We start from the raw sequence: 27,810 nt of genomic DNA, 5'->3' as shown, positions 1-27,810 counted from the left end.
AAAAATATCTAAGAAAGTTTTAAAAAGAATTAAAAATCAAGTGGCTTTTAGAGGTGAACTCTAGGCTTAACTATACAAATGTCATTCAAGAAAAAATTGTAGAGTTTGAAAAACAGGAATTATCTTGGATTCCCACTGGCAAATTTTGAAGAAAATATTCATTGATTTAGGTAGAGAGGCATGTGGTTAAGTGGTTTACAAGGATAGCAAAATCAGAACTCCATGGTGGATGCAAGATAGAGATAGTCCTGGAAACATATTTAAAGTTCTTAGCAAGCAAGTTGACAGATGCTCTGAGAGAGAGAGTACAGAAAAAATGTAAACTAGCTAAGGTATATGTAAAAGTAGCTAAACAAAAATGATGGGAAGGGTTTGGTAAGAAGGTGGCAGAATATTCTATAGACTATTAGGAGGAAAGATTACTGTAAAAAGGATCAGAGATAATGAAGGTGATATAAAAAAACTTAAGATAAAAATATTCTGGATGTGTAGAGTTATTATTTTGAAAGAATATTAAATGAGACAAGCAGTGATAGAACAGTAATGAAAAAATCAGATCAGAGGAATCTCATCAGTAGTGTATATCATTCTTTGAGGTAGAAATGGCCACCAGAAGCAAACATGAAAAGGTAGTTGGAGTATATGATATTCAAATAGAAATGCTGAAATATGGAGGCATAAAAGTTTTATAGTGGATACACTGGGTTTTCAGAGTGCCTGGTCTGAAGGTCAAATTCCAGACAATTGGAGTAGAGCTGTCTTAGTTCCTACCTATAAAAAAGAGAAATAAAGCTGTATGATAATTACAGAGGGGGGGAGGTGCTTAAGAGTCAAAGCTGTATAACTGAGAGGAGACCTCCACATGCGGAGAACTGACTAGGACTTCTGACCTAATGTCCAATCCACACCTTCTCGTGGTGCACCCTGTTAGATATCTACCTGGATACTGAATGAAAATGGATAGGCTGGCGATGAGGGATTTTGCCGACCAAATTGTATTCTTATTGGCTTAAACCACAATATAATATGATGGTACAACATGACAGAATTTCATGCCAGCAGGGGTGTCGCCCAGTTAACAAGGGCCCCCGTTGTTTTCACCAGAGAACCAGGGTGAACAGCGAAAAGTCAGCCACTGGAACAAATCCTGAAACACACTCCAACTCAACATCACTGTTCAAGATTAATACTATCAACATAAAAAGCCTGAATGACATAATAGATTGACAGATTGACATAATAGAGGTGATTGAAACAAAAAAAAAAGACAATCTGCTGAGATCTTTCTGAGCAATAAATACAAAATGTTATATTCAGGCAATCACAATCAAGGAAAGGAGTAGATATAGTATTCAAAACTAAATACAAGGCTAATCTTCTTGAATGGCAGGCAATATCAAGTAGAGTGATGTGGGCAAATATCAGAATGGGGAGCTGGACAATGAGACTTGTTTGTGCCTATGGTCCCACAGAAAGTTCTAGTAAGGTAGAAGTAGAGGAATTTTTTTTGAGGCTCTAGAGAAAGCACCTGACACAATGAAAAAGAAAAAGTTGGTCCCTTTTGGTGATCTAAATAGCAGAGTAAGAAATGAGTGTTAGACGTACAAAAATATTTTGGGAAAATTTGGAGAAAAGAGCAAAGCTAATAACAATGGCAAATACCTGTTGGATTTCTGCTCAGGACATGGACTGGTTATTACTAACACCATGTTCCAACATAAAAATGTGCACAAATTCACATCAAGAGAAGAGGCAAGGAATGAGAAAAGTCTTATTGACCTATGTTATTGTTGATAGTGATTTCTTACTGGTACAGGACACTAGAGTGTACAGAAGATTTGTATACTCTAGTGTCACCATTTAGTATTGAGCAGAATAAAATTGAATTTCATATTAAAAAGAAGAATATGTAAGAAAGTTTTAAAGCAAATAAAACTAATCTTTAAAGGTACCTATGGCATAATTAAAATTAATAACTTAACACATATATAACCAACAGTAGTAAACTTTAATGAATTAAAGGTACAAATATTTCGTGCTGAAAGTAACAGTACATTATCAGCGTAGAACAAACAGTTAAAGGATGGAATACAAGGTACAGAACAGTCAGTGGATTACCAATTAAAATTGTTGCCGTGTGCCAGAAAATTACTATTAATAAAATATTATTAAATAATTCTTAAAAACTATTTCATTGATGGTTACATAAGATAAGAATCTCCCAAACTTTTGGGAGAGAGTCATTTCAATTCAAATTTGGCCGATGTAAAAGGGCTTTGCAACTTTCTTTGAAAAGGCATTCATATTTAAACTTGCATCTCTGGAGAAGACAAGCTTTATCCCACTGGATATTATGTTTAGTGTCAATATTATGTTTTGCTAGACCAGACTTATGAGGTTTCATGTATTCGATATAATACTGATGTTCCTTCATTCTTTTTTCCACAGAACAGCCTATTTGTCCAAAGTATGTTAAATTACATTCACACGGTATCTGGTAATAACCAGCTAATGATAGAGGTGCCAGTTTGTCTTTTGTAGATGGCAACGAGTGAGAAATTTTGTTGATAGGAAAATGTGGGAATAAAATGATATTACTTCAAAATTCTGCCAATAGGTTTTGAGATGCCTGAAATATAAGGGATTGGAACTCTATGGTCTGTTGAAGAATCCTGAGGTGTTGGAACATAGGAGTCAGTTATCTGCTGGATTTGATTAGAGTTGTAACCATTTGATTCTATGAACTTTTTTTATAGTGAAAAGTTCTTGTTGTAAGCTTAAGGGGCAGGAGCAAACTTTATGTGCTCTATTAATTAAAGATTTGATAACACTGATTTTTTGAGAGATGTGATGAGCAGACTTTTGATGAATGTATCTGCCAGTAAAGGTAGGTTTTCGATAGACACTTGTTGATAAAGTACCAGAGGATGTCCAAGAATGGTAAACTACCAACCTTTTCTTTTTCCATGGTGAACTGAATGCGTGGGTGAAGGCTATTTATCTGTTGTACTGTTTGCCCACAGTTTGTAAATCTCTGCTTGGCATCTTGCCAAGAATAGTCGATTCATGCTGAAGGGGAGAAAGACGTATGAATTGGTTGCCAACACGCGAAATCACATGCTTTATAGGTAAAATTTTCCAACTGTTATACAAGCAGTATAGTTAACTACAATGATCATAAAAGAGAAGTTAATTTTCTGATATGTAATAATAAACAATTCATCCCACAATACGGACTGATTATCCTATTATTGGAATGGATTCTCCTCCTGTTGACATGCACAGAAGTGTCGAATGGTCTCGAATCTGTGGGCGTACTATAGAAATGTGGTAAGTTCCTCTTCAGCATGTGGCCAAATAGCAAAGACATCATCGACATAACGAAACCAAAGAGAGGGTTGGGGATGAATGGACAAGAACAAAGTGTCTTCCAGATGGTTCAAAAAATAGTTTGCCAAAGATGGAGACAGAGGGCTACCCATGGCAGTACTTTCAACTTGTTTGTAGATCTTGTTATTCCAGCTGAAATATCCTGAATGTATAACAAATTCAAAAATCTTTACAATATCCAGAGGGTAATCATCATATAGTAAGTTGACAGTGTCAGCTAATGGAATATTGGTAAAGAGGGAAACAATATCAAAACTGACTAACAAGTCAGACTCTTTGATTTGAACATTCCTTGATTTGTTCAAGAAATTGTGTCGAATTTTTGATGAAATGATCTGGAATGATGTCCAGTATGAAATCAATCATAATCCTACAAATTTGCAAATTAAACAATTAAATGTTGCCTGATGAAGTTATCAGTTGGGATCAAAAGACCGTGGATAAACTGCGCATTCATTTTGGAAGAACTCTTTGTTTATATGGGCTCTCAAAAATCCATAAAGAAGGTTATCCAATAAGACCCATCATGAATTGTATTGATTCTCCCACTTATCGAATTGCTAAATTTTTGTCACGTTCATTAACTGCCCATACTGGACATTCCAGATCATTCATAAAACATTTCAGCTACTTATGCATGCTTTTTAGTGAAGATGGTAAATTAAATATGGAATTAACAATAGAAACAGCAAAGCTTACATGGTAGGAAGTCAACTAAATAAATTTATATGGAATAAGAGAGAGAGATTAGTCAAAATACTAAATTAGCTGTATACAACACACTGTTCAAGCCAATTTTTCTTATGAATCTGAGAACTGGGTTAGAAATGAAACACTTGACCAAAGACTACAGACTGCAGATACGAGAGTCCTGAGAAAGATTAGGGAAAGTGAACAGATGGCATCAATGGCAATAAATTATTAAAAACGAGAATATTAGGAAAGAACTTGACATTGTTGGCATCCAGGAATGTGTTAGCAGAGCTAATCTCTGGTGGTATGGTCGCTTAAACAGAATGGGAGAAGAAAGATTAGCAAAACTAGTGTTCTCTGCTGAGTTGGCAGGAAAAAGACCCAGAGGAAGACCAAGATATAGGTGGATTGATACAGTAAAAAAAAAAGTGCCTTAGAAGACAGAAATATAAGATCTGATAATGTCTTGACAGCTAACAGATTGATTTGGAGGAAAATTGTAGACAGGAAGTTGGTGATGATGTAAGTTTTTCATATAGTATTATCATATCCTGTACACCACTTGAGGGTACATGTCAGGAATTTGATGTTGATGATGAGAATTACAGAATTTCCCAACTGAGTCCTACAAGTAAAATTGCACAAGGATACTTGAGATGAGGGTAAGAGAAAAAGATTTGAATTCATTACACCAAACTAGGTGCAAAGAATGAATCTGTGGGATTTTTCTTTTCCCCTCAAGATTAATATATAAATATAGATGTGAGCACAAAATATGTTAACATAGACTTCTTAAAAGGAAAGAGAAAGGTACAGAAGACAAATTTTATTTGAGGTATGTTGTTAGTGCATCTTTCATTTTCGTTTTCAATAATTGTTGCTTTATTATGTATTACATGGGAACATGTATAATCAGTGTCAGTAGGATAGATAAAGAAGTGACTACTCTGGGTAGTAAAACCAAGAAGAGTTCTAATGTCAATGACATTTTCCCTTACTCGTGCGGTAGCTTTGGTATCTAGTCTTGACAAGCTATTTTGTACTTGGCAAAGATTACTGTTATACCTCTGTTTGCATTGAGGTCGAAAAGTTGAAGTTTTAATCTTGATGTTCAAAAAAAAAAAAGCCTGTTGTACTCTGAAATGACTCATGACTCAATTTTATAATAAAAGATGTCACTGGCTGCACACAGTTACACAATATTAATCACTATTTTACAAATAGTGATCTTCACTGTAGAGCCCCCCCTCCTCTCCCATTGCTTAGTTGGCATGAAAGACTCCATAGCTCAATTGGTTGGAAAGAGTTGGGTTTGAATCCCATCTATGATGTTAGGAACATTTATCAATTTTTTTAAATCAAATAGTGAGTTTGCTGGTGCCATACAAGAATGGAGAGTTTTTCTTTTTTCTCCTGGAAGCTCAGGTTTTTCATCTTTTTTCAGCAGGCAAACTGGACCCACAAATACACAGGTCTACAAGCATAAATACTTGCCCTTAAAGAATGCATCAAAGTAGTGGCATACTACCCCTAATCAAAAGATTACCCATCCTAAGGGATGGATGTGTTGAAGAAGAGCATCACTGTAACATAGCATTTAAATATAATTACATGAATACTAAAGTAACGGCAGTATGCACTAAATCAGTTAAACTTTTACTTAATTTTTTTTCTTGTTTATATGAATTCACCCATGATAGGTTGTAAACCTGTGCAGAAACTCTATTTTTGAAAAAATAAAACTTTTTCAAGCATCCAACAAGGAGAGTGTTGTCTTGCATCATTCTTATAATTGTAGATCTAATGGTTCATTTTGATATTGTGTTGTTGTTTACAAAACATACCCTTAGATCAGAGTTTTTCAACCGTTGTGCCGGAAGATTTATGAAAACAAATTAATTGAAAGAAATAATGTCGTAATTTGTGCATTTATTTATTAGTGTCTGGTCTTCCATCTTCTTGCATGTGTAAATCAATCAAAATTATGCCTATTTTTTGCCAGATCATCAAAAAAATTAAAAGAATATATTTTTAGTGTGCCGCAGAATTTTAATAATTAGTCTAGGTGTGCTATGTTGTGAAAAAGGTTGAAAATCACTGTAGATGATACCTTGTGTTCATCATCCCAGGACTTTCTTCCTGATATGCTTAAGATTTTTAACTTTGTCATGTACTTCAGTTCTTTTAGTTAGAAGTATGGGATCTGCAAACAAATTGAAGGCACAACCATGGGAAGCCGTCTGTTTCCTTCTCTGGCTAACTGTTATCTAGATCAATGCTTCCCAAACTGGGGGCTGTTACTTTTGTTGAGGGAGCCGTGGAATAATGAAAATAAATTTAAAATGTTTTAAGACTAAGTAGATTTTTTTTTATCTTAAAAGAAATGTTTCATGTGCTTATACTGCAAATGTACAATAACAATATATCTATCTATATAGAAATATAAGATAATGTGGCAGATTTCATTATGTATGTAAGATGCTAAAAATGTAATATTTTCATTTGATTTTTGCAATATTTGCTGTGTATATTACTTTTATTATCTTATTATAAACATTATCTTATATTTTTATATAGATAGATATATTATTATTGTACATTTGCAGTACAAGCACATGAAATGTTTCTTTTAAGATAAAAAAAAAATCTACTTAGTCTTAAAACATTTTAAACATTAAACTTTATTAAAATAATTTTTGGCACGTTAATCGTAGATATGAGTCACAATATATCTGGATACGAAAATATCAACGGAGGAATAAGGATGTTTCGGATAATTTCGATTAATTAAATACTAAACTATATTTATGGAAATACTGAATCTTATGTTTTTACATGAATAAGGAAAAACAATCTACTTCTTGAGTATTGAATATACATACAATAAGTATAATAATAATATATATCTGTATTACAATTTTTTTTTTCGATGGGGGGCCGTGAAATATTTTAAATTTTTCTAAAGGGGGGGCCTTTACATCCATAAGTTTGGGAAGCACTGATCCAGATCATTATAATAGACAAGAAATTATATTCTTGTTTTAATCTTTTGCCAAAGTCTGTTATAATTTACCTGATAATCGAGCAAAAACAACAACAACAACAAAAAAAGATATCGATTGTTATTAAAATCATAATGTAGTTCTGATTTCTACCATGGATCAATAGTTCACATCCACTTGTCTCTGTGTTGTCTGAAATTATAAGAACGAAGTAGAATGAGCTTCATTAATTTATGCCTAATTTCCTTTAGTTGGTTTATTATTTTTGGTCTTCTCTCCAAATATTTACACTTAACCCCAATGTACCTCTTATTCATTATTTAAGCCGAAGTTCTCAAAGAAATATGCCAAGAATATACAGGAGAAGAACCAGGCATATCACAATAGGCTTACATTGAAATTTCCATCTTCCTTTGCTGTTTACACCAAGCCCAAAATAAATAGCTGCAAGTAAACTATCAGCTCATCTAAAACTGATTTTGAAAGGGCTAAAAGTAAGAAACTTGCATCTTATAAAATGTCAGTCTCTTGCAAGTGTTGTTGGTCATAACTTTTTGTGCAACTTTGTTTCAATCTCTTTGCACCGAGTTATGGAAAAATCTGCCTCCATTACTTGTCTGAAAATCCTTGCTAGTACAATCTTTGTAAATGTCCTACTGCTGCTGTTGCTCACTAAATGTTCTACTGCTGCTTTGGGCACTGAAAGTTGCTCAACAAGCAACTTTCAGTGCCCTTTGGGTTTTTCTTCAGGTAGAGATCAGAAGAATCTTGTCCAAACTTAATACCAAAAAGCCTGATTCTATATTTGATTTAACCATCAATCAAATGCAAGAAATGAACATAAACTGGGTTGTATGTTGGGCAAAGAATTTTTAATACTAAAAATAAAGTAAAAACACTGACAAGTTTCGCCAACTTGGCTGTTTGGCTTCGTCAGGGTGTATAAAAGTGATACAAAATAACTTAAACGGTTTATGAAGGAATAAACCGAATACAAATGTATTTTTTTACAGATTCAGAAGAACACGTACATCAAACGCATGGAACATGTATGATATCAAGGATTAATTCTAGCTGACATTTGGAAGACCCTCATAAGATCACTAAGTACGCCAGAGTTTAATTTCGCTGCTAATTACAAAATGTACTAGCATAACAATAGTTGATATCATACACGCTCCATCCTTTTGATATATGCATTCTTCTGAATTCGTAAAAAAATACATTTGTATTCGATTTATTCCTTCATAAAAAAACTGTTTTAGTTGTTTTGTATCACTTTTATACACCCTGACGAAGCCAAACAACCACGTTGCCGAAACTTGTCGGTGTTTTTACTTTATTTTTATTATTAAAAATTCTTCAGCCAATATACAACCCCAGTTTATGTTCATTACTTGTACCAAAAGGTCTCTTGATCCTGAAGACATTTTCTGATTGTTCTAGAAGTTGTTGCTTCTATTCTAGAGTAGATTTTTCTGTTTTTATCTGTTCTACCAGTATCTATTCTATATCTTGGAAATTAGCATGTGTTTAACTCATTCCTGAGAAAATCAACAAATCTTTGCTATTATATTCCCATCCAGTTTCACTTAAGTTTTTTCTGAAATAATTTTAAAAACCATTTAACACAACTTCTGTGCTACTTTGAAACCTCCAACAAATAAACATTTACCAACATGGTTTCTGCCACTGTCAGTCAACAAAGGGTCTTCTTGCTTATGCAACTCACGTTTGGACAAATGCCATGGAAAAGTTTGGAGCCTCTGAAGTGTTTTGATATCTCTAAGCCATTTGATCTAGTTTGGCACTGAGGCCCATTAAGTAAACTCCCATCTTATTGTCTGTCTTCTGATATCTGCAACTGGTTTGTTAGTTTCTCTCTAGATGCACATTGTATGTTATGGTGGATGAATGGATGGATCTTTATCTTCAAATTTGGCAACTGCTGCCAATGATGATGATGCTCTACCTCCAGTCAACTGCAAATCTAGTACATAGTTTTGTGATGACAGTATATTGCATTCCTCATTTTGACAAACCTTGAATTACTTAAATCACCCAAATTTCAAAGTACCAACTTGTACAGTCCTATCTGGTCTCCAAACAACCATTCCTCAGTGACATTCTGTGATAACTGTTAATATCAGTGTTAGTCAGATTGTCTCATTTCCCTCTCTTTCTCTCTCTCTCTTACACGTACATGCACACACAGATTGTCTTACTTTTGACAGCTCCCTCTAGAAAAGATAAGATTTTTTGTATAAAAATATTTGTAATATGCTAATCTTTTGATATAATCATATTAGAAATATTTCTTGCTCAACATCCAACTGTTAAGGTTTTCTCTTTTGTACAACATTACCTTATCTGAATATTGTTATTGCATTTGAAGTGGTGGCCTCAAGAACTCTAAAAATTCTTAGTACAGAATTGAACAATTAGGTTTATTCAAGACCCATCTTTTACCAATTCATTTTATCCTCTTCATACAGATATTTGGTTTCTGCTGTTTTCATTTTTTCCAAATATATTCCCATGGTGACTGCATCAGAATTGGCATCAGTAATTTCCCCCACTCTTCTAAATGTGTTAAAATGCACAAGAACTGTTCAGCACTCCTTCACAGTTCACCTCCAAACTGACCAAGCAAATTTTTCTTCCTCTTCATTCATTCCTTCTAATGCTGTCTTCTGAAACAGTCTTTCATCTTGTATATTTCCTAACAAGTACAATCTATAGGTTATGAAATCAATTGAGTTTCTTCAAGCTTATTTCTTTTCGACTATCTGTCCATGCATGGCACCAACTTATTACAGGCTGAACAGTTCCTTGTTCAACCTGTAGATGAAATTGAAAAGATGGGATCCCAGATTCAAAAGGAAGAATGGTTAAGATGATAGAAGAAAGGTTTTGCATTTCATAAAAGGAAGTTGTGTATTTTAACTTCCTTCAGTTTATATGACTTAAATTCCTTTCCTCTTCATCCAACTTTGCTCCTACTTTTCATAATTCTTGCTATCCCTTCCTCGCTCCTCCATAATTAAAAATACTTGTGCGAATTTTTTGTGAGAGGTATTGTTGTACAATTGGTAATTTTCCATTTTTAACCCTGGGATGACGCGTTACCCCCAGGTGACTCCATTTTCTTCTACACACTAGTTGCGGATGTGCACATCGCTTCCCCCACCTAGCTATACTCTAACCAACAATTGTTCTCTGCGTCAGTCAATGAGTGAATGTAGGTCATGAAGTACATGTCATTCTGTAAGACCGTTGGGGTGTGTTAAATTTGTGTTAATCACCACGGCTATTTCTATGAATGTCAATGATGAACGTTTTGAAGATTTCATTAATACTGCTTTGAACGAAACCCTCCCTCCTGATTATGAAATTGAATATGATAGCGACAATAATGAACATGATGAAGAAGACCATGTTGAGTGTGATCCTGATTATGTATCTGAACAAAGTGCTTCAGAAGATGATGATGACGTTGTTCACAATTCTGGTCCTGTAATAAAAGATAAGAATGGCTATAAGTGGTCTTCTAATCCACCACCAGCAACCAGAATGCCTTCTCATAACATAGTTTTGAGAATTCCTGGGGCACAGGGTGAAGCAAAAAAAGTGAAAAATGAAACTGAGGCCTGGGACATTTTCTTTACAAAGGAAATGACTGATATGATTGCAAAACATACTAATGAGGAAATTTCTTGTCAGAAAGTGTCATATACTGCAGATACGAAGTTCACAGGTTCAATCAACGACATTGAAATTAGAGCCCTGATCAGACTTTTGTACATTTCTGGTCAACAAAAAAACAACCATCTAAATATAAAAGAAATGTGGTCTCCTTTTGGTGCATCAATTTATCGTGTTGTTATGAGCTAAGTGCAATTCCGATTTTTGATAAACTGTCTTCGTTTCGATGACAAAGATCTTAGGGACCGCGAGGATAAATTTGCACCTATAAGAGTTCTGTGGGAGATATTCATTTGCCACTGCACTGCATCATATACTCCTCATGAATACTGTGCTATTGACAAACAGCTCTCGTCTTTTAGGGCAAATTTTCCTTTCTGTGTCTACATTCCCAGTAAACCTGACAAATACGGAATGAAAATAGTTTGTACGTGTGATGCTAGAACATTCTACATGCTCACAGCTATCCCATACATTAGGAAAGAGAATCATGGACCAAATCTATTGTTTCTCCTTATGTACTATGTAAAAGTTCTATCTAAAGCAATCCACGGAACAAAGCAAAACATAACCATGGATAACTGGTTTACTTCTATTTCTCTAGCAGAAACGATGCTCAAAGATCATGACCTTACCATAGTAGTTACCCTTAGGAAGAACAAACCAGAAATTCCTGCATCATTCAGCCTAATAAGAAGAAAGAAGCGCTGTCTTCGCAGTTCACTTTTGACTGAGAAAAGACATTAGTATCATTTTGTTCAAAGAAGGGGAAGCCTGTACTCATGCTATCAGCAATGCACAGTGACAAGAAAGTTGATGAGGTCTCTAAGAAACCAGAAGTTATACTTTTTTATAACACAAACAGTGGTGTTGACAGTTTCGACCAGATGGCTCACAACTACACAACAAGCCCAAAACCAGAAGATGGCCTCTGCACTATTTTTCTGGGATGCTGGATCAAGCAGGAATCTACTCGCAGATAATTCTCCAGTCAGCAACTAAGAATAAGATGAAGAATTTTGCCTTGAATCTTGCGACACCACATGAAAAGGAGACAGGCTCAGTCACTGTCTAGAGAACTTAACAAATATCATAAAGTTCTGAATATCCAAGGTGATGGAGATACCAATGCTGGTCCTGCTGTGGCACCTCCAGAACCAAAAGTGAAGAAGCAAGCTAGATGTCAGATCTGTCCATGAGCCAAGGATCGGAAAACCAAAGTCTGGTGTTCAGTATGTGACATTTTTGTGTGTGCGGATCATAGGAAAAACATTTGTGATGAATGTGCTAGAAAACATAGTTTATAAACTGATTTTTGACACTCATTGTTTGTTTTGTGTAAATAAGTTTGTCTTTGTATTGTAAGGTATTTTTTTCTTCATGTACATTTTAACTGAAAGGTAACAACACTGTTACCTTTCAGGTTACACAAGAAAAATTAGGATATTCATTTTTTTTTTTTTATGTTTTCATTAGAAAGTATGGCACTTGGTAAATAGTAAATTTTAAAATGACTATTTTAAAATTTACTATTTACCAAGTTTATTTAAAATACAATAATATTTAAATTAATATTGTATTTTATTTTTTATTTTCCCTTTTTTCCTTTCAAAATATCGTAGTAGGTAAAATCTGTTAATAGCTTGGGCTATCTAAACACAATAATAGTTTCAATTACCTATAGTGGAGGGGAGAAAGGGGGAGAAGAAATGTTGTGGGGTGACAACATACCTCAAATGAGCAGTGATGATGTCCAAAAAAAGGGTGAGTAGTCTAGGGTTAATTATCATCATCAATTTCCTGATGTTTCCCCAAGGAATGTGCAGGTTACTATGACACCACTACATGATTAAGTTTATATTATTATTAATCTCCTATCCATAATTTTTCTCTCAATTAGTCTTACTTGTGTGCACTCCAATATTGTCATATCTGACATTTCATTCTTCTAAGACTGTTCTGACTGAATCAATCTACCTAGACCTTGGTCTTCCTCTGAGTTTCTTTCCTGCCATCTTGGCATCAAACACCTGTTTTGCTAACCTTTCCTCACCCATTCTATTTAATGGCCAATACCACCTCAGATTAGCTCTGTTTACACATCCTTGAATGCTAATAGTGTCAAGTTCCTTCGAAATGTCTTCATTTTTAATATGATTCTGCCACTGATGTCATCTGTTCAGGTCCCTAATTTTTCTCAGAACCCTCATATCTGTGGTCTCTAGTCTTTGATCAAGTGCTGTATTTCTAACCCAACTCTCAGATCTATAACTTAAAACTGGTTGTACTGCTAGTTTGGTGTTTTGTCTAATTTCTCTCTTATTTATATAAATTTATTCAGCTGGCTACCCACCATACCAGCTTTGCTTATTCTGTTGTCTGTTTCCAGATTTAACCTGCCACTTCCACTTAAAACTATGTCTAAATAGCTGAAATATTTTACTTGTTCTATAGGGTCTCCATTGAGAATGCAGCTGAAGTTTTCTATGCTCTTTCCTATTTTCACAGTTTTGGTCTTTTTATTGCTGATTTTCATGCCAAATTTGTTTACAGCTGTTATTCGGTTTAGTTAGTGAAGCCTGGAGACTTGTACTAGATGTGTTTAGGAGTAAATCATTTGCATAAAGCAAAGAGCTAAGTTTGACATGTCCAATTCTAATATTCTAACTGACAAATTAAATATAGACTATTGCTCTGTATAATGTTCTATTCACCCCATATGATTGTAGTTCTGAAAAGTTTTTCTCTGGGCATCTTGTTGTATGCCTTTTGCAGATCCACAAAACTTAGTACAAATCCTTGTCATATTCCCATGATTTCTCAATTATATGTCTTAAAGTGAAAATCTGATCTTGACAACCTCTATTTGGCTTGAACCTAGCTTGTTCTTCTTCTTCGAATTTCCCTTCCACAATCTTTCTTGACCTCTTTCCAAGTATGCTTGCATAAATCTTACCTGGAACACTTAATGGAGAAATTCCTCTGTAATTCTCACATTCAGCTTTATTCCCCCTTTTTTTTTTTTATAGATGGATAGTATGAGAGCTCTGTTCCAATCATTGGGAATTTGACCTTCTGTCCAGACCCTCTGAATTATGCAGTATAGCTGCTGTAAAACTTTTATATCTCCATACATAAGCATTTCTGGTCGAATATCATCTACTCCAGATGAATTTCCACATTTCAAGTTTTTGATTGCTTTTTTTTATCTCAAGTATTGATATGCACTCCTCTTTGTATTACTCTTGAAATTCCAGTATGGTTCCGGTACTACTTGGTTTGTTTAACAGTCTTTCAGAGTGATTATTCTAGACATCTAGAATATCCTTATCTTCAGTTTTCATGTCACCTTAATCTTCTTTGATTCCTTTTACAGTACTTTCCTCCATTTCTAAGCTACTTCAATGTCCTCCAGAACATTTTGCCACCCTCCTGATATTTATTGTCCATACTCTTAACGAATGTCTTACGTCTTCCCATGACTTTTGTTTAGCTACTTTTACACATAGCTTAGTCACTTACATTTCTTTCTGTATTCTTTTAGGGCATCTGCGAACTTATTAGCCAGGAACTTTTGGTATGCTTTCTTCTTTTCCAGGACTGCTTCTTTAACTTCTTGTATCCATCACTGTGTTATTATTTTTTTATGAGTTTACAATTTACTTGTAAAAGCTGCTGAACTTTAATTATTTTTAAAACTTGCATACTTCTTTTCAAGGTGATATCCATTTTTATCTTGCATGGTACTTAGTAATGGTCACTTACAGTTTGATTCCTCTGTCCACTCTTGTATCCTTAACCATCATTATGATATCACTATCAACAATGACAGTCAGTGAGGCTTTCTTATTTCTTGTGTCTTTTCTCCATGTTAACTTATGCACATCTTTATGTTAAAAGATGGTATTAGTAATGACTAGTTCGTGTTCTGAGCAGTAGTCCAATAAATACTTACCATTATTATTAGTTTTGCCATTTTCTTCAAATTTTCCCAGAATGTTCTTATATGCCTGGTGGGATTCATTTCCTACTCTGCTGTTCAGGACCACTTTTCCATTTTCTTTGTCAGCTGCCTGTTCTAATAACTCAGAAAATTTCTCCACTTTCTCCTTAGAAGAATCTTCTGTAGACCATAGGCACAAATAAGTTTCATTGTTCATTTCCCCATTCTGAAGTTTGCCCACATAACTCTACTTGAAACTGCCTTCCAGTCAATAAGTTTTTCTTCATGACTAGTGTTGAATGCTGTCACTACTCCTTCCTTTCCTTGATCATTATTGGCTGAAAATAGCATCCTATACTTATTTAGTAATATCTCACTGTTTTTCTCTTCTTTGTCTCAATAATTCCAAGTATGTGCACTTGGTATAGTATGTCCACACTTTGTAAAGCTTCGCTTGGCTTTCTGCCAAGAATAGTCGATTCATGCTGAAGGGGAGAAAGAAATGAAGGATGTACGAATCAATCAGCAACATGCAAAATCACATGCTTTCTTGTCTGTCACTAGTTTAAAAACTACAATGTTCGTTAAAGAAAAGTTAAATTTTCTGACGTGTAATAATAAACAAACTCATCCCAGAAGATGGATTGATTACCCTGTTATTCGAATGGATTCTCCTTTTTATGACATGCGCAGAAGTATCGAAGGGTCTCAAATCTGTGGGCATACTATACTTATCTAATTCTTCTTCAAGTTCGATTTCCTTTCCATTAATACTTCTTATATTGATGGTTCCTATCTTCAGTTCTTCGATGTCAGGTTTATTCTTCTAGGTGTTGAGTTGGAGCTTGTTCCAGTAGCTGACTTTTCACTGTTTGCCCTGGTTCCCTGATGAAAACAGTAGGGACCTTTTAATCGGGAAACCACAGCCTCCATGAAATCTCATCGTGGATCATATGCATTTGTGGTTTAATCCAGTAAAAAGTACAATTTGGTTGGCTAAGTCCCAAATTGTCAGCTCATCCTTGTTCATGCAGTACCCAGTAGATACTACTAACGTGGCACACCACGTGAAGGTGAGGATTGTATATTAGGTTAGAAACCAAAGTTAATTCTCCACATTCCTGAAAGGCAATGAAGAGGTCTCCTCCCAATTATTTGACTTTGACCCTTAAGTGATCTCATTTTTAATTATTGATTATAAATTTAACCTTGGAGTATTATGATATCTTATGTCTTTTCTTAATAGAACCATTTTGGAGTAAATCAGTTTAGAATGTAAATTGCTATTTTGGTTGGTTGACTAGATAGTGTTTCTCTTCTCCAGCCAGCATGTGGTTTGAATACCACTGTGGCATGAATATTTAAAAATGTATTGATGAAGTTACTGAATTGCATTATCCAGTGTGAGACCAGAACTATTATGTTTATTTGCCTGAAATGGCTGAAAGAAAAAAAAAAAAAGCACTAGTGTATAGCTTACCTGTATGTAGGTGTATAACCTTTGGTGAGTATGATTCATGTAAAAAAAATAACCTATTTAATATAAATCAGCAAAATTGATTTATATATTTTTACTACAAGCACTACCAATTTTTGGATCCTACTTTGTCTTAACCTATACTTTGGATCCGATATTTAGTTATTATGATGTTCTTAAACAATTGATAGGTTGCTAGTTGATTTCTAATCCAAATATAGAGAAAATTTATATTTATAGACTGCGCCACTCTATATCTGAATTAGTTCAAGAATTGAAGAAAAACCAACTCCCAACTATTTCTCCTTTATATGTTGTTATTATGTTTACAGGCCAAGTTTATTTAACTTACTTATCACTCCCGCTTTGGTTCGAATATTTTTATGGATGGTGCAGTAAAAGAGATTCAGGCAAAATACAACTTTAGATTAACAAAAACAAACATTTAATTTAGGATCACAAATTATACACTTAAGTTCAAATCACTAAATAAGATATTATAAACATTTTAACTCTTCTGATAATACAGTCATGTAATTTTAAGCAATGGTAAATCTGTTGTCCGAAACACAGCCTTCACAAAATTCAATTAAACACTTGGTAAAGCTCAAAGTCATAAAGTTCCTTGGTAATCACTTACACAAATATCTCACAGTTACTTAAGTTTCAAATACAATATAATGGCGGCAACACTTTTTCACAAGTATACACTTTTAAATCCACACTTCAGCTAATCTCTGCAAAAATGTTACTGTTAATATAGGGATATTTTAGGAAGAAATACACACATATCTCTGCATAGGAATATCAGTGGTTGGAACATTCTTACCGGTAATATTCCTTCTTCATCTACTTATATACGAACACTTTTTATAACTTTATACACTTTAAAGAATTAACGGCACTCATTAAAACAAATCTTCCTAGTAATAACTGAATTAATTAACGATCACAATTCACATGGTTAAATGTTCTTGCATGAAGTAAAACACTTGTACTATCTTAGACATTACTTGACCAATTCAGTATTCTACTAATCACTCATGAACTAAGGTGACACACAATAATCCCTTAACTTGAAGTTTTCATGCACAGTTGCCTATTCCTCCAGCATTCAATTAATCTTTTAGGCACTATAATTCTTAACACAGCTATCGTTAAACTCAACCTTGTTGCCTCTAATTATTCTCTAGTTACTCCGTGCTATGCTTCAAGTTTCCGTATGTCCTTGTAAAGTTGGCCCTGAAATTAAACCTCAACTAAAGTACAGCTAGTCATTCAGTAGTCACTTAGCTATCTTTCTTTGCTTTATTTGTTATTCTGCAACTTACTAGCTAACCTGCTCCATGACTAGCAGACTTTATTTAACTACTTGAGTGACTTGCCGACTCGCTAATATCGCACTCTGATTCCCCGAATCAATCTCCTTTTTTCTTTCCTTCCTCCGAATCAGAATATCCTCTCTTTTTTCAGCGTTCCTAGCTTATATATCCCTTCTTCCCACCTAAATTGTTCTCGTGCTCTCTTTAACTAAAATGCTTTCCAGTAAACTTTCAACATTCTCCCTCACACTCTGTTCCAAACTCGTGCAAGCTATCTAACATACGTTTCCATGACAACAAAACAAAATATAATAAAATTGAGGCATTGCATAACGTTATACCTCTACAAACAGGAACAAATAAAGAATATTTACATTTCAATTAATACGCAGTTAAATGTTAAATACAAACTCCTATAATATTAACATAGCAATAAATAAAATAACTTAATAATATTTTAATACAGAGTTATTTCTTTATTAGTACACATACTTGATTAAATAATTAAATATTAAATCAACTTATAGGTAGTTATATGAATATTAATTTATAAATAAGTGATTTACATTAAATAATATTTACAAATGTAGCCTTTGCCATGGTGGATTATGTTGGATTCTGAAGAGAGTATTAATAATTTAAATTTCTCTTCATTCAGAATCCAACAGTGAGTATGATTCATGTAAAAAAAATAACCTATTTAATATAAATCAGCAAAATTGATTTATATATTTTTACTACAAGCACTACCAATTTTTACATATAAAATTAAAATGTTTTGTGTTACATTGTAATTTTCTGTAAATAAGTAAAATGTATGTTTGTAATTTTTGTTTGCAGATTTTAGTGGTTGGTGTGATCATTTTAATGGCATCAGTGGTTGCAGTTGCCTATATTATTGGATTACCATTCTGGTGGCAGAAAAGTAAACTTATGACTGCTGTGGTTCTTGTAATTGGTCACTGGATATTAATCAATGTTGTCTTCCATTATTATATGGCATATATCACATCTCCTGGATTTCCTCCTGAGGTATTATGTTATTCATTTATAATAGTTATTTTATCAAATATTTCTGATATATTCATATTAGAATTGTTTTAGTTAGCCTCATTGGCAAAGTGGATGTTGTGCACCATGGCTGTCAAACTCGTGGGCTGCATGCAGCCCGCAACGAATATTTTTGCGGTCCAGCCAAACATTTGCCAATGAAAGTGATTACTACATATAGCCGTGTTGCATGAGTTTCCTTTACATGCAGGCTAACCATTTCCCCCACTATTTCTACTAGCCGATTATATACTTACTATCACGTGCCAGTGCCATGCCCACATCTAGTCGTCAGTCTTGTTTGAACTGACTTGTTTTGTGTGCGTAACAGGAAATATTTTGCTTTCAGTAAACAAGAAAAATAAGTTTATTTACATTAAGCTTATTAATTTGTGCAGTTATTTAGTGTCTGGTAAGTTGATGTTCAAGAAAAAATATCAGTTTTTATTAAAATATTCTATTATTTTATGTTAACAATTATTAATTTTTATCAATGCTTTGTATTCAGCATGAGTCTATTGAAACCAAGTGACAGCAATAAATGAAAAATTGCTGACGAACATCAAAATTTCCAAGAAAAGTGGGAATTGGAGTATTTTTGCTGTGAAGTAAAAAATAAAATAATCTATTTAAATATAAAGAGCCAATAGGCTTCATTTCGGAGATATAAACATTATTCAAATTAAGGGGATATTAAATCCCACATTGTTTTAAAACCAAATAAGAAACTCAAAGATTGGAATCAGAAAGTTTCATGCCGAATATAGTAAACTATAAAGTATCGGCGAATTACTAGCGTGAGCTAATGCAAGTAGTCCTAGTACATAGTATAATCTCGGGCAACTCATTGCAAAGGTGGGGAAAGTTCAGATCGCTATTCTTAGGTATTTTCCATAATGTAAAAACACATTTCCTAGGAAATGTATGCTGTTATTACATTATGGTGGGAGGTCACTACCCAGACCGGTTTCAGCCTTTTTTGAGGCTTCATCAGTGAGTAGCTAGACCAAAAGATACCAAAGGGAGGGTATAGCGAAAAGAACTTATCTATTTTGCTATACGAGTTCTCAACCAGTTGCAATCATTAAGTTATTTCATTTTAATTTTTAAGATTCCAATCTTTGAGTTTCTTATTCGGTTTTAAAACAATGTGGGATTTAATATACCCTTAATTTGAATAATGTTTATATTGCCGAAATGAAGCCTATTGGCTCTTTATATTTAAATAACTTAATGGTTGCACCTGGTTGACAACTCGTATAGCAAAGTATACAAGTTCTTTTCGCTATACCCTTTGGTATCTTTTGGTCTAGCTACTCACTGATGAAGCCTTAAAAAAGGCTGAAACCAGTCTGGGTAGTGACCTCCCACCGTAATGTAATAACAGCATACATTTCCTAGGAAATGTGTTTTTACATTATGGAAAATACCTAAGAATAGCGATCTGAACTTTCCCCACCTTTGCAACAAGTTGCCCGAGATTGTACTACGTACTAGGACTACTGGCATTAGCTCACGCTAGTAATTCGCCGATACTTTATAGTTTACTATATTCGGCATGAAACTCTCTGATTCCAATCTTTGAGTTTCTTATTCGGTTTTAAAGCAATGTGGGATTTAATAACCTCTTAATTTGAATAAAATAATCTGCTTAATATGTAATAATGTTATCAGTGTACCAAAGTTATACAACATTAATTGTCACCATGAAGAACATAAATCAAAATATGATAATTACGAGGGATTAATGAGACAAGAAAAGTTGAAAGAGCTCAAGTCGGGACTGAAAAAACAACAGTTCATGTTTACTAAAGTATCACCAGAAAGTGAAGCGACAGTGCATGCAAGCTACGTCTTGTCAGAGTTGATAGCTAAACACTCGAAACCTTTTACTGACGGTGATTTCATTAAGGAATGTCTAATTAAAGCTGCAGAAATTATTTGTCCTGAAAATATGAAGGCTTTTCAAACAATCTCTTTGTCTCGAAATACGGTTGCGGAAAGAATTACTGATTTGGCCGACAATTTAAGTGTTCAGATAAAAGCAAAATCATCTAGTTTCGAAGCTTTTTCCATTGCCTGTGACAAGAGTACAGACATTGGAGCGTAGCTCAATTAGCTGTGTTTCTTCTTGCTTGCAACACTGATTTCAACATTTTTGAGGAATTATTGGAACTAGTACCAATGCATAACACTAGTACAGGATAAGATATATTTAATTGTGTTTTTGAACTTCTGCAAAAATACAATCTACCTCAGTCAAAATTAACTTCTGTAGCTACAGATGGAGCTCCTTCTATGACCGGAAAAAACAATGGTTTCGTGGCATTACTGCAAAAAAAACAAAGTGAAATTTATGATGGATCCAAGATTCATCATGCGCATTACATTATACATCAAGAAGTATTATGCACGAAAGTAATAAACATGGAAAATGTGTTGACATTTATCAAAAAAATCATTAATTTTATAAAATCTCGAGGCTTAAATCAGCGACAGTTCTCTGCTTTCTTAAGTGAATTAGACAGCGAATATTCCGGTTTTGTCCTACTATACCGAGGTACATTGGCTATCCTGCTCCAAGATTCTTAAACAATTCTGGGACTTGAAAGAAGAAATATGTCGGTTCTTAAATACTAAAAATCAAGACACAAGCCTGTTTTTTGACACAGTGTGGTTGCAAGATTTATCCTTCATGGTTGATATAACAAAACACTTATATGATTTAAATTTTAAACTGCAAGGAAAAGATCAGATCATTACGAACATGTGTGACCAAGTTAAAGCATTCAGATGTAAACTAATTCTTTGGGAAAAGAAGTTGAAAAATGAAGATTTAACGCACTTTCCAACATGCAACATGAACAAATCAAGTTTAAGTGAAACTGCATCGTATCAAAAATACGCAGAAAAAATTGTAAGCCTTAGAACTGAATTTGAAACAAGGTTTGCATATTTTAAATTTTTGGAAGACAAGTTTTCTTTGTTTTCTTCGATTTTTTCAATGAATATTGAATCAGTATCTAATCAAATGCAAATGGAGGTAATTGAGATTCAGTGCGATTCAGATTTGAAGGCAAAATTCAGTGAAGTTGGCATGCCTGGATTTTACAAATATTTACCTGCCAGGTTTAAAAATACTCAAAAATTCGCATAAGAAATTATATCCATGTTTGGAAGTACTTATCGGTGTGAGCAGTTATTTACAATTATGAAGGGAATAAGTCTCTTATCAGATCCAGAATTACTGACATTCACCTTGGATCAGTTTTGAAAGTAATCACTAAGCTTCCTACTTTGGGGGAAACAAGATTTCCCCCGTGAAGTAGGAAAGATAGTAGCAGAGAAGAGATGCCAAGAGTCAGGGAGAAAACATTAATTTTATCGTTGTTCTTGTTCTTTTTTTATGCTGTACTTTTCAAAATAAACCTGCGTTTTTATGAAAATTGAAGTTTTTGTTTTTTGCAGCCCACATAAACTTAAACCTCATTTATTTGGCTCATGTTAACCTTTGAGTTTGACATGCTTGTTGTACACACTCTCCTGTTAACGAGTAGTTTCTTGTGTTTACAGGCTTAAGGAAAACTGGAAGAATGGGGGTAGCCAATTCAGCAGAATAGCACCTCATGGAAATACTGTAAAAGAAAAAAGGTAGAAGTATGTCTCTGAGAAAGTGTCTGGAGCAAATCCCTGAGAGAGAGCGTATAACCAATTAACTACGAGGTAGGTTCCAAAAGTTTCAGGCTTCGCATGCAAAATTCGTGCCAATTTTAAAACAGCCTGTGGAAGTAATGACTGAGGAAAATGTCTCTCTTGTGCAGATAGCACAACCTCTGGGGAGGTTAGTGAACCAGCTTCAACTTTACCTGTATCATTCAGTTGGAGGCACTCGTTTGACTAGCATGTGGCATGCTAAGTGGCTGTAATGTTAAAAATTGAGTACCACAATTTTGAGAACATTATCTAAGTTTTTCACCAAAGAAGGGATTTCTACAAGTCCTAGCAAACAGCGATTGGATAGTGTTTATAGGGAAGCTTCTCCTTAATATTCCACTATGAAGGAATGGGCTAAACAGTTTCGCCTCCTGGGGGGGGGGGGAGAAGTGCTGGAATCCATTGTTGCCGGGGGTGAAACCATGGTCCTTTATTATGATCCTCTTTTCAAAAGGGAATCCTGGAGTGGTGCAAACCAGGTGAATCACTGTTGAGAAATGCCAAGGTCACTCAGTCCACCAGAAGACCATGGCAACAATCTTTGGGAACCAGGGAATTCTCTTGATTGACTTCAAGGAAAGGAATACCACTGTGAATGCAGAATATTATGCTTCTCTCCTGCACAAACTGTGTGATGGCATAAAGGAGAAGAGATGAGAAATGCTGAGTCATGGTGTTTGCCTGCTTCATGACAATGCTCCAGTCCATATGGCTATTGTTGCGAAGGTTGCAGTGAAGGACTCCCTGTGGCTTCCAGGAGATTGAACACCTAACCTAGAGCCCAGATCTAGCACCCAGTGACTATTACCTCTTCTTGAAACTGAAGAAAGAAAGACCTTCAAGGAAGAAAATTTGCAGATGACAATGAGATGAAAGATACAGTTTTAGGCCATTTTGCAGACAGAAGTACAGACTATTTTTTTAAGAGCCTAAAAATGTTAATTCAAAGATGTGAAAAGTGTAAAGGGAGATTATGTTGATAAGTGACAGATTTCTTTCTATCACCTATAAAAGTTAGTCAGGATGGAAACTTATGGAACCACCTTGTAGATGGCCCTTCTCTGGTAGCTCAAGCATTTTCAGAGATTTTTGATATACCAGTCATATATAAGAAAAATATTCTAGGCAGAGCAGTTTGGATGTAGGAGTTGTAGATCAGAGAAGTACTTGAGCAGAAAAGGATACCTAGTTTTTTGGAAGCAGAATGGACTTTGGATGTAATGTGCTTATACCAGGAGAAGCTAGAAGTCCAAGAAGAGAGATCTGATCTCATGTGGAGATCTTAGTATTATCAATGGTGAGGGGAGGTGAAGTGTAGTTTCTATATGTGAAATAAGACAAGATTATGTTTTTGTGATGTTCAAGTTAAGAAAGTTGTCCTCACCCCTATGAATTTTTTTTTATTTTTATTTTGGGCCCATATATGAGAGGTTGGCTGGTCAACCTATAGTACTTTAGTACCATATATGGGTAGTGGGATGGGAAAGGAGAAACTTGTTGACATTCGATTTAAAAGCCTGCATATTGTATTCCTTGGGAAATACATCAGGGGGAAGACTGTTCCACAGTACAGCAGTAGCAGGAATGGAGGAGGAAAAGAAACTTGTTCTGTGGGTTTCAAGGTGTACTGCGAAAGGATGTTGGGCAGCAGCTGTACGTGTTCCAATGGGCTTAGTACAGAGTGGAGGAATTATTGATGCTGTTTCAGGTGAGCATTTTCCATGGAAATATTTATAAAATATACAAATTGGAGAGACTAAACATCTATGTGAAAGTGGGGGGAGTGAGTTGGTAAGAGATGGATCATTTATCAGTCTAATTGCTCTCCTCTGTATTGAGTCAAGCATTTTAAGGGAGATTATTGGAGCCCCCCCCACTCCAAATGTGAGAATAGTATTTGATAGCTGGGTGGATTTGTGATTTGTATAAGGTTAACAGCTGTTTTGAGGTGAAGTAGTGTCTTGAGCGAAAGAGAAATCCTAGTTTTTTGGAAGCTGAGGATGTGATGGTTGTGATGTGTTTATGCCAGGAGAGGCCTGATGTAAAGGTAATTCTGAGAAGAGAAATTTCATCTTGTCTGGGAATTTTAATGTTATGAAAAATAATACTTTGGTAAAATGGTTCTTTTTTGTGAGAAATAAGACAGAACTCGGTTTTACTAGTGTTGAAGTTGACGTGGTTATCTAATCCCCATTGGAAGATAGCTTGGAGGTCCAAATTAAGGGAAGTTGTGGTTGATGTTCTGTGGGTTGAAGTCAGTTGTGTAGGCTAAGGTTTATCAAATGAAAGGGAGGAGTGCAATGTGCTGTCATCTGCAAAACTGTGTATTGGGTTGGAGGTTAACTGAAGTAGGTCATTGATATACAGAAGGAAGAGGGTCAGTGAGAGAACTGATCTTTGTGGGACCCCAGCATTAGTTGGATGGTGAGAAGATAGGGAGCCATCTACCATCACACGTAGTGTGCATCCAGACAGAAAGCTGGCATTCCATGTGCAGAAGTCCTGAAACAGTCCAAATGATGGAAGTTTGCTTAGTAAGCCTTTGTGCCAGACCCTGTCAAAGGCTTTAGAGATATCAAGTGCAACTACTTGGGATTCACCAAATTTTTCCATGGCAAGTCACCTGTTGATCAGCATTGACGGAATCTGTACTGGTGGTCGCTTAATAGCTGGGTACCTTCAGGATAGAGTAGGAGTTGAGAATTGATGGTTTTCTCCATCACTTTAGATTGGACTGAGGTGAGCGAGATAGGACGGTAGTTAGATGGCAGCGATTTGTCACCCTTTTTAGGAATGGGTTGAATATAAGCCAATTTCCAGGCTTTGGGATATATATCAGTGAAGTAAGAGAGTATGAACAGATGGCATAGAATAGGAGTCATTTCTGCTGCACAGACCTTCAGGACAATTGGAGGAATGCCATCAGGATCAGGAGCTTTTTTTGTGTCTAATTTTGACAACAGGTTTATGATCTCTTTCTGGCAAAAGGATACAGGGGCATTGTATGTTGGGCAGTTGGAATGACTGGTAAAATATGGTAAGAAGACCACCATTTAAGGCATTGAGTGTGGAAGATCTCATACTTTGAGATGTACTAGGACTTCAGGATTTGTAAAATGAAAAAAACAGGAATGAAGAATACTTTCATTTGCAAAATTATGGATATAATTTAAGAATAATGATAGAAGGTCATTTTATGAAGAGAGGTACATTGGCAAAGGTACAGAGTCCCAGAGAACTCCAGCATTGATGAGGAATTCTGAAGATCTCATTGTTATCAGTGATATGTATTAAATGACCAGACAAGAAAAATGTCAGTGCAGTTGAAATAATGGATAAGGTGGTAATTTATCAAGCAGAGTTTTTGTGCCAGACTTAGTCAAGTGCCCTGATAATGTCTAGAGTTACCTCATGGGTTTCTTTGAACTCATATTTTTTCTGTAGTTTGTGCCAATGGGTGGGTGGATGATGTTGGTATGGAGGTCTGCTATTGATCAGAAGTTGCAGAATCCCTATCAGTAGTTCCAGATAGTGTTGACTGTTGATGACTTTTTCCATTATTTTTGATAAAGCTGATGCGACTGCAGTGAGAACAAAGTTTGATGGTTGACATTTATCTCTTTTCTTTGGAATGGCTTGAATATAAACTTTTTTTTTTCCAAGTTGGAAATTAGATTCCAGGTGAGTATAAAATAGGGTGACCAACTTTTGAACGTGAAAATAAGGGAGATTGGATCACCACAAATTTCAGCGAAATTTTTGGGACGTGAATCCTACATTAATTGATAGGTTGGTTTATATTTAAAATATACAAGTAGCAATTTAAATTATAGCACATCAAAATATTTAATATAATTTTAAACATTTATACTTATCCATACTTCTTAGATTAAACTTATTTATATTTATCAACCGATGCTGCAGCAGCTTTGATTTTCTCGTTTCCTTGTGCAAACTGCAAAAACTCTTTACAATCATAATCAAAATTGATCAGTACCATTAGTTGTAATTTAATTAATTCTAAGCTACTTTGATTTCTCTGATCTGTCCATTTATTGTTCATCATTGAGAACATTCTCTCAGTGTGGACATATGAGCCTGGAATACTTAACACAAAGCCTAAAATTTTACCAAGATTTGGAACATTGATTTTCTTGTTATTTAATTAAGTAAATATATTCACCCACTTTTGTTCAGTATTTCCTGATTTCACCATATTCACAATACTCATTGCACTACAAAACTCTTGATACAGATTGTTTTCATTTACAATATCAATATGAAATTGTTGAACAATGGCTTGCGCAAATGCCTGAAAGAAAGTTCACTGTCCAAATTTAGGGACACAAGACAATGGATGGGATTTGCATCAGGTAAATCAAAATTCTTGGAAATATACTTGTACAATGAACAGTAAAAACTAACAAAATCATCTTTAATTTTTTTTTTTTTTTTTTTTTTTTTTTTTTTTTTTTTTGTGGTAGGGCTGGGGGTCATACAGTTCAAAATCTTTCCAGTGGCATTACCAAAAAAACTGTCCTTTATCCTCTGTTGAATTTTACTACCTAAACATTGCATTATACTGTAGCATTCGATGATACTAAGATCTGCAGTTTCAAGGGATTTGGAAGCTTGGTATAGCACCAGTGTTGGAAAAAAAAAAATTAAGGTATACTTCAACAACACACTCCTTTTCTGGATCCTCATCACCGAATTGTTTTTTCAAGATTTTTGGACAGTCGTTGATACTTTTAAAATAACTCTTAATGGGTAACCAGTTCTTTATTAACCTATCTACAACTGATGTCAAAGAAAGCCACATTGCATTATACTGGAACATGACGAAGAATTTCAGACCATTCTGCTTCAAGAAAATCAAAGAATGATTTTAATTCTTCCCTTCTTTTTGCAGATACTGCAAAGTGTCCATAAATTTTTAAAACTATCATTTCAACATCAATATCCAATCCATCAGAGGCATGTTTGGTTGCATTATGCAAAATATGATTGCAGCAGTTTGCTTTAACTATGTTTTCATTGTCTTCTGTGAGCAGCTTCATTACAGAATTATGTTTCCTGTAAATCACGTGTGCATTATCTGCAAAATATGAAGTAACATTTTTTATATCTAAATTGTGCTCATCAAGGGAAGACTTTATCATGCTATAAATGGAGTTAGCTGTCTCATCAGCTTGCTCAATGAAGTCCAGCAGCCTATTTTTTAGAGGAAGCATCTTTCTATTTTTATGGTTCGAGGCATCAGTTGCGATTGAAAAAAAGTTTCTGGTTTTTGAAGGATCTTTTAAAACATCAATAAAGTCCTGCACACTTCTTGGAGCCAGAACATTTTTCACAATGCTTCTGCCTTTGTTCGACCACATGAAATCTTCTTGGCCAAATTCGAGTCATAGAAAATGTCCCTTGATTGCTTATTTGCGCAGTTCATGCTTCTATGACTGATGTTGTGTTTTACAGTGTGAAAAACTAACGCTAGCTCATCTGCAGTGTTGTTTA

The 27,810-nt window shown here is 34.7% G+C and overlaps 1 protein-coding gene across 2 annotated transcripts in view; it reads left to right on the top strand.

Annotated features, from left to right (window-relative positions):
- The window catches only part of LOC150106467 (palmitoyltransferase ZDHHC16), a 142,836-nt gene that overhangs the window by 19,910 nt on the left and 95,116 nt on the right, over positions 1–27,810 (top strand). For both annotated transcript variants that reach the window (XM_090392464.1, XM_090392463.1), the window contains exon 3: positions 18,373–18,564. In XM_090392464.1, the coding sequence (XP_090248590.1) occupies positions 18,373–18,564 (192 nt within the window). The remainder of the gene's footprint in view (positions 1–18,372; positions 18,565–27,810) is intronic.

This window comes from Typopeltis vanoorti, chromosome 5 (assembly GCF_054136105.1).
Source record: "Typopeltis vanoorti isolate ZY-2024b chromosome 5, IOZ_Tvanoo_1.0, whole genome shotgun sequence".
Lineage (NCBI taxonomy): Eukaryota > Metazoa > Arthropoda > Arachnida > Uropygi > Thelyphonidae > Typopeltis > Typopeltis vanoorti.
Note: the sequence above shows the minus strand (reverse complement) of the source record. Positions and strands in the feature narration are given on the sequence as shown.